At 49.2% G+C, this 14,280-nt stretch overlaps 1 protein-coding gene across 1 annotated transcript in view; it reads right to left on the reverse strand.

The window, feature by feature from the left end:
• The window catches only part of TGFBRAP1 (transforming growth factor beta receptor associated protein 1), a 62,337-nt gene that overhangs the window by 12,820 nt on the left and 35,237 nt on the right, over positions 1–14,280 (reverse strand). Inside the window, exons 5-6 of the mRNA XM_040454125.1 lie at positions 4,952–5,034; positions 1,541–1,882 (exon numbers count right to left, since the gene is read on the reverse strand). Of these exons, the coding sequence (XP_040310059.1) occupies positions 1,541–1,882; positions 4,952–5,034 (425 nt within the window). The remainder of the gene's footprint in view (positions 1–1,540; positions 1,883–4,951; positions 5,035–14,280) is intronic.

A 14,280-nucleotide genomic window follows, 5' to 3' on the forward strand; every position in this document is an offset into this window, starting at 1 on the left:
GTGTGCAAACGTATGCCCCCTCGACTTCCGAAAAGGATCGTATTCAAGTCTAGCATAAGCTGAAAAATAAAACAATAATTGTGCTATGGAAAATCGTGTTTGGAATGGCTTCACAACTTCCTCAAATGTTAATACGATTCTGTATCTTTTCAGATAATCACCATCAACCATCACAAGGTATTAAAAGAGTGGTCGGAAAGTGTGCCGTCTGAGCTATTACGGAAAGAAGGGGTAAGGAGTCTGAATACGAACGACAGCAGTACGGGCCAAGAGCACCCAGCCACCGCGGAGGACAGCAGGGAGGAGGGGTGAGCCCTGGGAGAGGGCACCCAGGGTTCTAGGCCCTGAGCTTCAATTCAGGTTTCATGACTTAGGGCCTCCATGGCCTTGAGCAGGTGGACTGTCTCCACCACCCATTTTCTCCCTCGTGAGTGGAAAAGACTAGCGATGGCACTGACACTGCCCAGGTGGTGAGCCGTTCCAGCCTCCCAAGTTCCACTGGGGTGTCCTGCTCCCGGTCATCCCCCTCCCCAGCTGGGGACTGGCAGAAGCGAACACAGGGGGATGCTGGATTTCTTCCCTCCGAGAGCAAACTCGTAAGATAACGAACTATTCGCTGGTGCCCTCCTCTTTTCCTTAGCCTCTCAGGCAGTTACCCTGTCTGCTCCCTACCATTCCAAGTCACCACCACGAGGCATCAGTGTTATTTTCTGGTTCTGAAACAAAATAACGCCCTCCCATAGCGTGTTTGGGAAACTGAGGGAAAGTGCCAGGAGGAGCGAACACCCACGCTGAGGCCGATCACAAGCCCCGAGTTGTCTCCGGCATTTGAACGGGATCCAGCACTGTAACCCCTGTGGTTTCCGTGGGATTTCGTCAGTACTTCTGCTACTTCGAATACACAACAGAAACCACAGATAAAGCATCTTACTGCTTGCAGGACTCTAGGGATCATCCAAGACTTTTGAAGAAAGCCCTCTCGCACCTGCCCAGAATGAAGACGACACGGGCCCTTCTTCCCACGTCAGTCACTACAATTAGCCGCCCTTGTGCGTACGGCAAGGGGCGGCTGCCTACCATCTCGTGCTCATAATAAAAGCAGAGTTTTAAGCCATAAACTTTTACCAACAAGACCAAGTCCCCCTTTTTATTTATGCGGATGTCTATCTATCTGTGCAATCCGGTCATCAATGACTCGAGTGTGCTGCTGATTTTACCAACACACACGTGGCGTCCTGCGTGGGTGAGTTCTATGTGCAACGCTACGGATATGAAGGCTCAGAATCACTTCCTTTCCTAACTGGGCCTCTGACTGGCTGGGGTCAGCATCATTAAAGAACTGGCATGAGACCTAATGCCTTCCAAGACCCTTCCGGTTGGTCTGCAGACTGTGCCGGGGGGGTCTACCCTGAGGGGCACTGGGCTGTCGCCACGGTGTCACAGGGGTCCCGTGACGAGTCTCCGCTTCCCAACAGCCTCCCTGTGGTGGCGGAAAGGCCAGCGGGCGGCCCCTGACCGCGTGTGGGGAGGGAACGCTCACTTCTTGTGCTTCTCCAGACAGGCAGCGCTGTCTGTCAGAAGACAGGAGTTCTCGGTGACCAGGAGGTCCAGCAGACTGTCGTGGTCGGCCTCCGCGTACAGCTTGAGCAAGGCCGTGTCGATGTCCTCCTTGTAGCCATTTGCGACCTCTGTGCTGCGGACTTCGTTCAGGTAGCTCATGAGGAAGCGCTTACACTTGGCCATCTTCTCCTGGTCCCCCTGGGTCAGCTGGTTCAGGTCTGCATACTCGTGGAGAGGAGGGTGGGACCGTGTGAATGAGGAAGAGGTGGGCAACAGGAAGGGGTAGAGAGAGATCAGCTCCCGGACATCAAGCTGGCCGCTTCTGCAATTACAGTGTCAAACTAAATGAAGCAAAAAGAGAGAGAGAGTACACATAGGCACACAAAACAACACGGGGGGGGGGGGGGCGTGCACGCCCGCACACGTTAACGGGGAGCTGGATGTGTGGGGGAGCACGTCAGAGCGAGCGTCCGGATGCGCGAGCCCAGCAGAGCACTGCCGAGGGGAGTGCCACCACGCGATTCCGACAGCAGAGAGGGGACCACGGCGAGAGACACACACGCCCCCCTCCAGTGCCGGCATGCAACATCAAGACACCCGAGGCGGTCCCAACACCAAGGGAGCGCCAGACTCCGTGGAAACCGAGGCCAGGAAAGGAACGTGAAGGGAACACATCACTGTCCAGTCAAAGGCGAAGTACAGTCCGACGTTTCTCCTGGCACAAACTATAACCAGGTGTGCTGCACGGTCCACAAAGAAGGGACTTTGCGAGAACATGACTTACAACATCCCCTTCAGAGATCTTCTAATAGGAGCCGCAAGAGCATTTGTGAGGCCGCATCCGTGGTGACTCTCGACGGCCTCTCAGAGCGTAAGATGAGGCTGCGGCTGAAATGGCCAGTGTGGTGTCCTACCCTCGGAAGGCCAGGGAGCCCATCTGGTGACACCCCACCTCAGCTTCACCACTGACCCTGTCCCCACCGTGCCTGCTCATCTTGTCCACAACAAGCCAGCGGTGGCATTACCGAGCTGCGGGCCTCAACCTTGGCCCAGAAGCAGCCCTACCTGTGGGGCCCCTCTTACAGAAACAGACGCAGGGCCGCCAGACACGAATGGGAACCTCAGGTAGGGCCCAGGGTCTACACTTTCTGCGAAGTTCGCTGCGTCCGCCTTCCTTCAAGCTGAGTCTCCTCCTCCCCAACTTCCGGCCTCTGGCCCTCCTTTCTTCCACTCCTGCCCTCTCCCCACTTCCTGCGGTTCTGGGCCTCCCCAGGATGAACGTCAGACCCCTGAGCTCGGCATTCAGGGCCCTTCCTAGCTGCTCCCGATGACCTTACAGCTTTGGCTTCCACTGTCCCTCTCATGTTCCGAGGCTTCAATGCCACCTCATCACCTCTCCAGTTTACACACTTCATGACTCTCAGCCCTTCCTGTGTGTTCCCTCTGCCTAAAGCAACGGTCCTCCAGGGAAGCAGTTTTGCTCCCTGGGGAAGTTAGCAATGTCTGGAGATACTTTTGGTCACCACTGGAGGGTGCTATTGGCACGCAGTGGGTAGAGACCAGGGCTCCTCCAATGCACGAGAGCGCGCCCATAACAAATTATCCAGCTCAAAAGGTCCTGACTGCATGACTCCATTTGGGAAGCTTCTCACCATTTGAGATCCGGCCAAATCCCGATCCAAGCCCGTGCTCTGCACTGTCCCCCAGAGCACCTCCACCCACACCATGGAGCCGCACCTGCACTGCCCAATAGGCACACAGCCAGATTCCAGACTTGTATGGGCAGGCCGTAAAAGCCGGGTGCAGTCTTACCCTGCCGCTCCGGCTCTGGGGCTTGGGCCAAGTGCTGGCCTGACTGGACACAAGGACAGGCTGTGTAACATCTAGAGAAACAGACACAGAGCGTACGGACCCCCAGCGTGCCGACCATGATTGGCTGGCAGTTGGGGCTTCTAGCACTGAACTGAGAAGGAAATCTGAGGACATGTCCCACACCAATGAGAAAAAAAAAATTCACGTTATTAGCAACATCTGTCATGGACACAGGAAGGGAAAGTGGAGTCACGTCGGTCTTGAAGTGTCTTCCTCAAGTGTCAATTTCCTCGGCCACACTTGTCTTTTTTATTAATTTTTGAGAGAGAGAGAGAGAGAGAGAGCGCGCGCGCGAACAGGGTCAGGCGGAGGGGCAGAGAGAGAGGGAGACAGAATCTGAAGCATATGCAGGCTCTGAGCTGTCAGCACAGAGCCCGACGTGGGGCTCGAACCTACGAACCGAACCGTGAGATCATGACCTGAGCCAAAGTCAGACGCTTAACTGACTGAGCCACCAGGCACCCCTCAGCCACACTTTTGACAAAAACTGAGCAGCAGTCAATGTAAACCAGTAAGAGGCTGAAGCATGAAAGACAGGAACCTTCTATTAATGACTGACAGGCCCTACACGAGTCTATTACAAAATCCACGAACTCTTCTATGAATATATTGTGACCATTCGCCCACTGTTGCAAATTAACCCAAGAAGAAAGATGTACCCGTGACCCAAGTGAGGAGGTTTTCGACACTGCAGGGACAAAGCAGGCAGGATGGAAAAGCGCCCAGGTCCAAAGGGACAAAGAATCTATTTAAGCCCCGAAGTGGCTGATCCTGCCAGGAACCGATGGTAACAGCACACAGAATTTACGAAGTGTAAGCTACATTGGGCATCGTGATTCGCTGAGTGGTTCCTTCTTTACTCAGATACCTGCTCCTACAAGCAAGCATGTGCCAGAGGAGGAGGTCAGAGCTGTGGCGGGTCTGATGCCTGACAAAACAGCGGTGCCCTGCTCTGGTTGTTACTTGGATGTGAAGGACCTCTTCCAGTGCTTAGCACACATTTTATCTTTTAGAAGGTTCCAGACTACACAGAATCTATTCTAGTTAGACATTTCGAAACGTATGTCCCAAGTTGTTCTTATGAACATTCTCCTCGTGAAGTCTTTGGAAGGAGTTTTCATGAGTCTTCCCAGAAGCACCCGCTCTTTTCCTAAGCTCCCTGATTTCCTGTGAAATCTCCAAAGGAAAGGAAAAGTGGGCAACAGTATTTTCCTAGGAATTCTTCACGTTATTAAATTCACTCTTCGGGATTCCCTTCTCCTCTCTTCATGGGATTGTTAGGGGCATGCCCTCGTCAGCCTCTGCCCTCCTCAGGACACAGGGCAAATAAACTGAGGCTAAGGGGTGGGGGCGAGGAACCAGTGTTGGTGATGGCTGCCACTGTCAAGAAGCCTCACCACTTCCCCGTGAGGCACAAGCTAAGCGTGGCGACATCTCCCATCATGGCCACACAGTCTAGGTGAAGGTTTTTTCCACAGAGAGACACACAGGAGGGCTTGCTACCAACACCTCAAATTACCTGAAGAGCTCTTTAGCTTCCAGAAACTGAAGTTGTGCGAACTGTATGAACCCCGCCTGCTGCAGAATCCTTCTGTACATTACCTGCAAGGAAAGACAGGTTTAATCTCTTAGATGTACCTTGAAACCAACGCGGTGGGGAGAAACTACCTTTCTAATCATAACCCAAGCTAGATGAGCTAGATGCTCATTATTACACAGAAACTGGAAGTTATAAGGTAAAGAGAAAACATGGCGTATATTAAATTGTTTTCAACATAGACGAAAATATTTGTGTGTGTGTGTGTGTGTGTGTGTGTGTGTGTGTGTGTGTGAGAGAGAGAGAGAGAGAGAGAGAGAGAATCACCCCTTTGTTCCTGAAATAAAATTGTTCTCTATTTGACCATTCTTCCTTCACCTTCCCCATGGATCTTTACTGTAAATCCCACTTCCTTCCCAAATGTGTTCTTTTATCTTCTGTTCTCCTCTTCCTTAGCTCACGGGGCTGCCGTGATCGCATCTCCTTCTGGCTGCTCACGGGGGTAATCAAGAGCTCCAGTGTCTCTGGCGGTCTGGGAGCAGCTCGCCCTGCTTCCATTGTTCTAGAGTTGACACTTCACTTCTGAGTATCCCCAGGGCACAGGGCCAATGCCAATCAATAAATGGATAAATGAACCAGTTTTCCTACTAAGCTGCGGAAACACTGCACATTTCCCTCTCCTGGAGCTGTAAGACACACAGTCACACACTACAGCCTGACAATTCCAGCCATCAAGGTGCCGGGTGATTTTTTATAATCCAGTACTACCCAGATTTCCTTGACCACTGAACTCCTTTGTTCTTGGAACATCCGGCAACAGCAAAGCACGCTAAAGGGAGCTGGCCTGTGTGTTTTAGTTCCACCCCTTCCACGTCTCTGTCCAACTTGGTCAGGGTTGGGGTTTGAAGCATCCTCTGTTTCAAGGTCACTTTGGACATACCTCTCTGCTCTTTTCTTACTGGTGCCATCCCATAGCCAGGCCGTCACCCCCTCACGAACAAAGACTCCAATTGTGTCTCAGACCCTGTGAGTTCAATGCCTCCCCCTTCCTACCACGGTGCTGTTATAGAAGCCACGAATTCCTTGGAGGCACGGCATATACATGATTCATCTTTGCAGCCCCATGCCCCAACACCTGCCATTCAAGAAGTGCTTCTGGATCTGAAGGGCTCTGTCCACCATACTCGTGAACCCTGAGGGAGGGATGCTTTGCTCAGAGATGTTAAGATCTCAGGGATCTTAAAAAGAGCCGGGATTTTAAAAGAGTAGATCTTTCTGATGATAGAGCCCAATTCTTTCCACTCACGGAGTCGCCCAGGTACACGGCAGGCAGTTAGTGCTGTTACCCCCTGAAGAAGCGAGGAGCTGCAGATGGTCAGCACCTGGACGCTGTCACTCCTGTGCCCTCACAGCAGCTTTTCAAGGGGCTTTTGCTATAGTTTCGAAGAGTTTTCAAAAGTGTAACATTTCCTCCCTCTCCCCACAGAAGTTCCTTTAGAGAAGTCAGAAGAGGTAGGCTGCTTTTTCATCTTCTTACCACCTGCCTTTGTTTTTCTTCCCTGACACCAGCCACGTGTGGCCTAAAAACTGGCCTGTTCATGCCCCCCCAACAGTAAGCGGCGGACAGGAGTGGGTCAAGGTCCTGTTGCATAGGGATGCCAGCTCCTCTGGAAGCAGAGGTAATAAAGACCATGCACTTAGCAGAAAGGATAAAAAGGACCCATCAACTGCAGCAGCAGAATTCTCGATCACACCCTGGCCTGTTGATGAGAAATCAGCCAAAAGACAATGGACTCCTTGCGGTTGCAGGACTCAAAGGCCAGCTATCTACTCTTTCCCTTCCTAGAGGGAGATGAAAACCACTTTTGTGAACACTCCCAATCTCCAAGCATCTGGGGTTATTCTCTGTAGTCTAGTCTGCAAATGCCATAGGTGGACTAAAGAACAGGCATGCAAAGAGGTCCCATCATCCCGAACACAAGCACACAGATGTGGAGCTGTGGATGGCGCACAGGACAGAAGCGCGAGGAAGCACAGCCAGCTCCGGGTGCTCTGAAAGCGACTGTCTCCTTTCCAGACCTCTCGCTGTGACTGACAGGTCCCCTGGCACTCTGCTCCAATGATGCTGAACTACAGACCTGGGGCCTGGCTGGCCACCAGGGGACAGACCAGGAGGATGAAAGTCTGTTTATCTCCCCAACATCACAGCTAACTCAACGGTGGGATTTTCAGCTGTTTAACTTATTAATTTGTCCCCTAAGCAGAGCCATTCAAGCTCTGTGCAGAAAAGAAGCCCTCCTCCCGCCCTCCCCCCTCCCCCCGCCATAACCAGCCAGGTGTAGGAGGTCACATGTACTCTGAAACTGAGGTCAAAACCTATGTTTTGACTATGACATTTCTGAATTGAGATTTCTAACTTTCGTGCTTTGGGTAACTAGAAATTTTATGAAACAGAAGATTCTATTCAATTCAGAAAGACGCTTGTTTAAGGGCAGAAAAGCCCACTTCTAGGGTCAGGCTTGGCTCCCCCTCCTACCTCAAGTGCTCAGCACTTTGGCTTTGCCAGTGGGCTTATCTCCAGGAGAGCAGGGCCGACGGGCACAGCCCCTTCCTACCAAAAATGACCGCAGCTCTGTTGGGGACTGCCAGGTGCAGCCATTACAACCAGATACAAATGTGGAGGACAGTCTACTCTTAACATGAGACTACCCGCTAATTAGGTTATAATGCTCTGTTAAGACCAAGAGCACTTGGGATATATGGTATATACGTATCATTCCTGTAACATGAGTACAGCCAACACTTAAGCAAAAATTGGTATGAATGTTATACTTTTAACTGTACTCACACCTTTTCCTGTAATACATACTTAAGTGCTGGGTTTTTGGCTTTTTCAACTTATCTTAAAACTCTTCTTACTTAATTATTGCCTAAATAGAAACACCTTTCTCAAAATGTATTAGGTGAAACAGTAGCCTGCCTAAGCTGCCAGGACATTCTCTCCTTATTCAAAAGGCAATCCAAGGGCGCCTGGGTGGCACAATCAGTTGAGCATCTGACTTCAGCTCAGGCCATGATCTCACACTCATGAGTTCATCAGGCTCTGTGCTGACAGCTCAGAGCCTGGTGCCTGCTTCGAATTCTGTATCTCCCTCTCTCTCTGCATTCCCCCACTCACACTCTGTGTCTGTCTCTCTCGAAATAAATACACATTAAAAAAAAAAAAAAAGGCAATCCATCCTGATTAAGCTTGGAAACAGATGTGTGTGTGTGTGTATACATACATATGTGTGCGTGTGTGTGTGTGTGTGTGTGTGTGTGTGTAATAAATGTTGATATGTAAAATATATACCTAAAAAGGACTTACATGCCATATATATATACACACATACATGCTCACACCTGCATATATAATACAAATACATAATGTATAAAGTAACATACTTTACATATATCCCTTTTTGGGAATTCACAGAAAGACAATAATAAAAATATATGATATATGCCTACTTAGGGATCACAATAGATATTAGTATAGTAAAAGCTCTGAGAAATCCTCCAGTTAAGAAACACCATTAAATACCTGGCTGGCTTGGTCAGGTGTAGGGATAAGAAAGGGAAAAGGAAGGAAGGAAGGAAGGAAGGAAGGAAGGAAGGAAGGAAGGAAGGAAGGAAGGAAGGAAGGAACCCAATTAATGTGAACTTATAAAACAGAACCTCTTCCACCCCACACCCATCGCTGTCCCAGAGCAAGGGTCTGGAGAAAGTGCAAACTGGAAACCCTGGTCCAGAAGGCAGCTGTGCAATGGATATGCATGCAGAGCAGGAAAAGTGGTCAGTTCCAAAGGTGGGGATGGCGGGGCCAGGGGGGCGGGGCAGTGAGGGCGGGGCCAGGAGGCCTGAGGAACTCATCACGCATTACGAAATCTACCCAAAGCATAGGTCCAAACTCTCGCGAAGGATACACTAAGAAATAATAAGGCTCTTTAGGAAGGAAAATGACGTTCTGGGGGCAAAAGCCGACTTGCTCGTCGATTTTTTCTTTCTTTAAACACATGCATGTATTTTTTTTCTGCTGTATATTTTAGGATTTACAATGTATGGCTCAAATTTGAAAACATTAGAAGGGGCTTTCTGGAGAGTCTCCTTCCTACTGCAGCCCCCACCCAGCAGCTCCCCAGAGGTCACTGATGCTATCGATTTCTCGGGCAGCTACACAGAAACGTGTTAGGTATTTATGAGCAAACCCTTTCCCCCAATTTAGTAGTGCTATCTGTCTGCACTGTCTTTAGACATCCTTCTGCCTCGACACACAAAGTGCCTGGTTCTCGTTCCTGGCTCTGTGGCACCCCAATAGCCTGCGCGACCCAACAACTCCTCCACCGGCAGCATCTGGTTGTTTGTTTTTTTGTTTTGTTTTGTTTTGAACAAACAATGTGAGAACGAAGTCTTCTACACTGGTTATTTTGCGTTTTTGTGATTAGATCCGTGAAATACCCCTCTAGGAGAACGGTACCATGTAACTTGGACAGATATCATCAAAGTGCCCTCCTGCAGAGGCCACTTCAGTTCACATTCTCAGAAGTGATACATACGAGGGCCCAATTCCACACACCCTCAGTGAGGGCTCATCAAACCCTCTGGTCTTTAACAATCTGAGTGAAAAATGCATTAGTGAACTTTTAATTTGCACATCTCTGTATGAGTGAGACAACACATCTTTTCATACATTTGTAAGACAGGTGATTTCATTTTCTAGGAAATATCCGTTCATATTCATTTTTCCATTGGGCTATTCATGTTTTTCTTATTTATATGTTAAAGGAGGTCCTGACATTTTAGAGAAACAAGCCTACCTTCTGTGCTTCAAACTGCAAATACTGCAAAAACTCGTGTTTTTCATTCATGCATAGTAGGCTTTGCCATGCAGAACATGTTTATGAGTGGATGTGCATGCATGTAAATTTATTAAATTTCAAAAAATTACTTTAGAATGTTCCAGAACCAAGGTATCTGGGAAGAGAGTGGCAAGGCTGTCCTTTTAACCTTGCAGCCTCTGCATAAAAACAGAACAATTACTTCATAGCAGCTCACAACAGCCAAAAGGTGGAGGCAACCCACATGTCCACCTGTGGATGAGGGATAAGCAAACTGCGGTACATACATACAATGGAACGTATGACTCAGCCTCAGAGGGGAAGGAAATTCTGACATGTAGGCACTATGCCATGGAAGAGCCTTGAGGACACCACGCTAAGTAAGCCCAGGCACAAAAGGACAAGTCCTGCATGACTCCACTTACACGAGGGGCGTGGGATGGCCACAATCATAGACACAGAAATCATGGAGTTGCCGCGGGGAGCGGGAGGGGGAGTTAGTGCTTAATGAGGACAGAGTTTCAGTTCTGTAAGAGGAGAAGACGTTCTGGAGATGCCTGGTGGTGACGGCTGCCCAACGTACCTAAGGCCACTGACCTGTAAACTTAAAACTGGTTAGGATGGTAATTTCTATGTTAACGTGTATTTTACCATGAGTTAAAAACAAACACACAAAAACAGCTGGGACAGCAAAACCAGAAACTCGCTGACAACATTTATAACAGCACGAAGTGGCACACAGCGTACCCACAAACCCAAAAGCGCGAGCCGCTGGGGAGAAGTCACCACCCAACTACGGGAACTGGGTGGTGTTAGAAACTGTGGGGAGGAGCAGAGAGGAAAAGAGGCTGTGGGGCCACAGAAGCCAGAGTCCCCAAGCCACTATCAGGAACCACCCGAAAGCCTGGCAGGCCATCTGCGGATGGCAGTGGAAGGGGCCATGGCCAGCTCCAATGTGCCAGTAAGTGCCAACGATGAGAAACTGAGCTTTAAAGACAAGGAAAGACTTCTCTGGGCATTCGAGGCAAAGGACCAAGTCCCAGAAGGGAAAGGAATTCAGACTGTCACCCAATATTCGCCGATGCTTTGTGCCGAAAAGTAATGGTGGAGTTCATTTCAGTTCCTCATTGAAAGACAGTGTGAGCCAAATGTTTTCTATCCAGCCTCGCTGGCCTGCAAGCACAAAGGCTGCAGGTGAACTGTTAACCAACATGCAGAGTCTCTGGGACGGTGTTCCCACGTGCTTATCCTGAGATATCTCCCGGAGGATCGATTGCTTCAAAACACCAGAAGACTGGAGAAGCAGCAGCATGAAACGTGTTGGTGAGCGACTGGTACACACCTCCCCTCAATGAAGACAGATAAAGATACGGGAGACAGTAGACGGCTGTAGGCTTTGAAAGAGACAGTAGAGAAAATACGACCATCGAACATGAGGGGGAAATGGGGAGATGAAACCGAAGTGCAATATGCTCGCTGACCCGCTGGGAACAGAGGGATGCTACCTGAACACAGATGCTGGGGGAGAGAAGGGGAAGGTGCTAAGAGGTTACCAGCTATTTCCAAAAGCTGCTCAAAGCGGGCAACCAGCAGACAGCAGGAGCTCCCCCCAGCAAGAAAAAGAGAAAAGCAAAAGGCTTTTATAAAGTAAATACTCTTACAGTCACCGTTAGAACAAAATTTGCAAGTTTCACACCAAAAGACAGGGAAGAATGTAGCTTCCTTTAAATGGACTTCGGTTGATCTGACTTCTGAATTAGGCAAATATTTTACATAATTCTGAGACAAAATTAAATTTCCAAAAGCAATCCCTAGGAAACAAAAGGCAAATGGAACAAAGGGCCCTGGGCACATATACGAAAGATGTGGCGGCAGTTGGAGGACAGGACCCTCCCAGGTGGCTCAGGCACAGTCACCTGACCACACAGCCTGGCGGGGGGTGGGGAGGGGGACCCCCAGGGAAAGAAATAATGGTGGGACATAAGCACTTATGGGACAACTGGGGAAATATGTCGATGGGACATCGTTCCATAAAGGACTTCGTTATGACTTCAGGGAGTTCTGCAGACCGTGCAGTGTTTACATTTCAAAGGGGACATTTTGTCTCTTAAAGAGACATACTCGAAGAGTTTCAGGTGAAATAGAAAAAAAAAACAAAAACAAAACCACAGGTATCAGGAGTTCAACCTTAATTATGAATACTATCCATAGCACACAACACAAATCAAGAGAACTTTCTGGCACAAGCCTTTGTCTATAATATAAGGTCTCCTTACTGCTGCTTTCTTTATGACGTCTTAAACTTTACTATAATTTAAACATGGCTTTCTTTTTTCTTTTTAATTTTTTTAATGTTTATTTTTGAGAGACAGAGCATGAGTGGGGGAGGGGCAGAGAGCGAGGGGACACAAGGATCCAAAGCTCACCGCAGGCTCTGAGCTGTCCGCACAGAGCCGGACACGGGACTCGAACCACCAACCGTGAGATCATGACCTGAGCCAAAGTTGGACACTTAACCAACTGAGCCACCCAGGCACCCCTAAACCTGACTTTCTTAAAGATCTAAACTCTCGCCCTTCGGGATCTCTAGAAGCATTCTTCTTTTAATCCCGGTCCCAGAGTTAAACTTCTTGATAAATCCCTCCCTAGTTCAGAAGTCAGTGACACAAAACTGACATGCTATTTTTTTTTTATTTATTTTTTTAAATGAGAGAGAGAGAGAGAGAGAGAGAGAGAGAGCGCAGGGGAGGGGCAGAGATGGAGAGAGAATCTTACTGTCGAGTATGGATGTGCACCCCAGTAATGGACACGAGCATAAATACTAAGTCAGGCAAAGGAGAAAGCGGAGGTGTGTGAAAGCACGCAGGGTGAAGCACTGTTTTAGGGGGCCAGCGCTGATGCAACCAGATAGGTGTCACACACGAAACCATCTCAGCTGTCCTGCCTCCCGTCTTTGGACAGCGGTGTGGATTACTTCTAAATCGTTTCGAGAATTAAAAATGTTTTGAAATGCCTCGCTGAGTGTTTGCATGCTGAAGGGCTCAAGAGCTGTTGGCTCCCTTGCCCCCTCTACCCTTTCAGGCAGAATGCGGGTTCATGGAAGTGGGTCGGGCCAGACCACGGGCGCTTCAAGGGTGCAGATGAGGGGCACCTGCGTGGCTCAGTCGGCTGAGCGTCCGACTCTTAGTTTCAGCTCAGGTCATGATCCCAGGCTCGTGGGATCAAGCCCCACGTAGGGCTCTGCACTGAACGTGAAGCCTGCTTGGGATTCTCTCTCCCTCTGTCTCTCTGCCCACCGCCCCCTACTCACGCATGTGCTCTCTTTAAAAGGGGAAGGAAAAAAAAGTGTGGATGAGGTGCCCACTGGAGCACTCTGGGCAAAGGAGTCTGTATTTCAAAAAGATCATTCCCACAGTGGCATGGAGTATGGACCAAACACACACACACACAAACACACACACACACACACACACACACACACACACACACACACAAAGGAGGCAGTTAAAATAATTCATACAAAATAGGAGAAGGGTCTGCATGTCAGCAGTAGCAACAGACACTGGGAATATGGGGTGAATTCGAGATCATTCTGAAGGTGTATTTCCAGGTCTGGATATACAAGGTTGCAGCAACCAGGAGACGGCAGGGAGCATGTTAGAAAGGAAAAAACTCCAAATGAGAAACTAAGATGACGCTCGGATGACACCTGAGCAAGACGATGACTAATATGAGCCAAATATCGACTGGACATCGCTACTTGGTGAAAGGAGAGGCGAGGGAGAAAAGATCACACAAAGAACACTGCACCTTCCCAAAAGAAAATGCTGCACACTTAACGTGTGCACATGTGTGTATGCAAAGAGGGGGCACTCCGATGTGTGGCCCACCTAGACACCCAACACGTCCCCTGGGGCAGCTCCCGGGGCCAAGAGCAAGCAGGGCAGGGGCAGGCCTCAGAGTCTCCGGAGGTCTGATCCTGACCCTTCCTAGCCCAGCCACCCCACCAGGAGCTGATGCACAGGCTGCAGAGGCAAGTATACTCAGCACAGCACCAGTCCTGAACTGAAGAGCTCTCTTCTTTTTGCCTCTGCTGCCCCCTGCTGAACACTAGGAGATTGGTCTCACTTTCAAAAATCAGGAACACAGGGAAGGAAACCATCAACAAAATCAAAAGGCAACTGACGGAATGGGAGAAGACATTAAGTTAGTATCCAAAATCTGTAAAGAACTTATCACACTCAACACCCAAAAAACCAAATAATCCAGTGAAGAAATGGGCAGAAGACATGAACAGACACTTTTCCGAAGAAGACATGCACATGGCCAATAGGCACATGAAAAGAGGCTCAGCATCATTCATCATCAGGGAAATACAAATCAAAACCACAATGAGATACCACCTCCCACCTGTCAGAATGGCTAAAATGAACA

This window comes from Herpailurus yagouaroundi, unplaced genomic scaffold (genome assembly GCF_014898765.1).
Source record: "Herpailurus yagouaroundi ecotype Mexico unplaced genomic scaffold, PumYag 210, whole genome shotgun sequence".
Classification (NCBI taxonomy): Eukaryota; Metazoa; Chordata; class Mammalia; order Carnivora; family Felidae; genus Herpailurus; species Herpailurus yagouaroundi.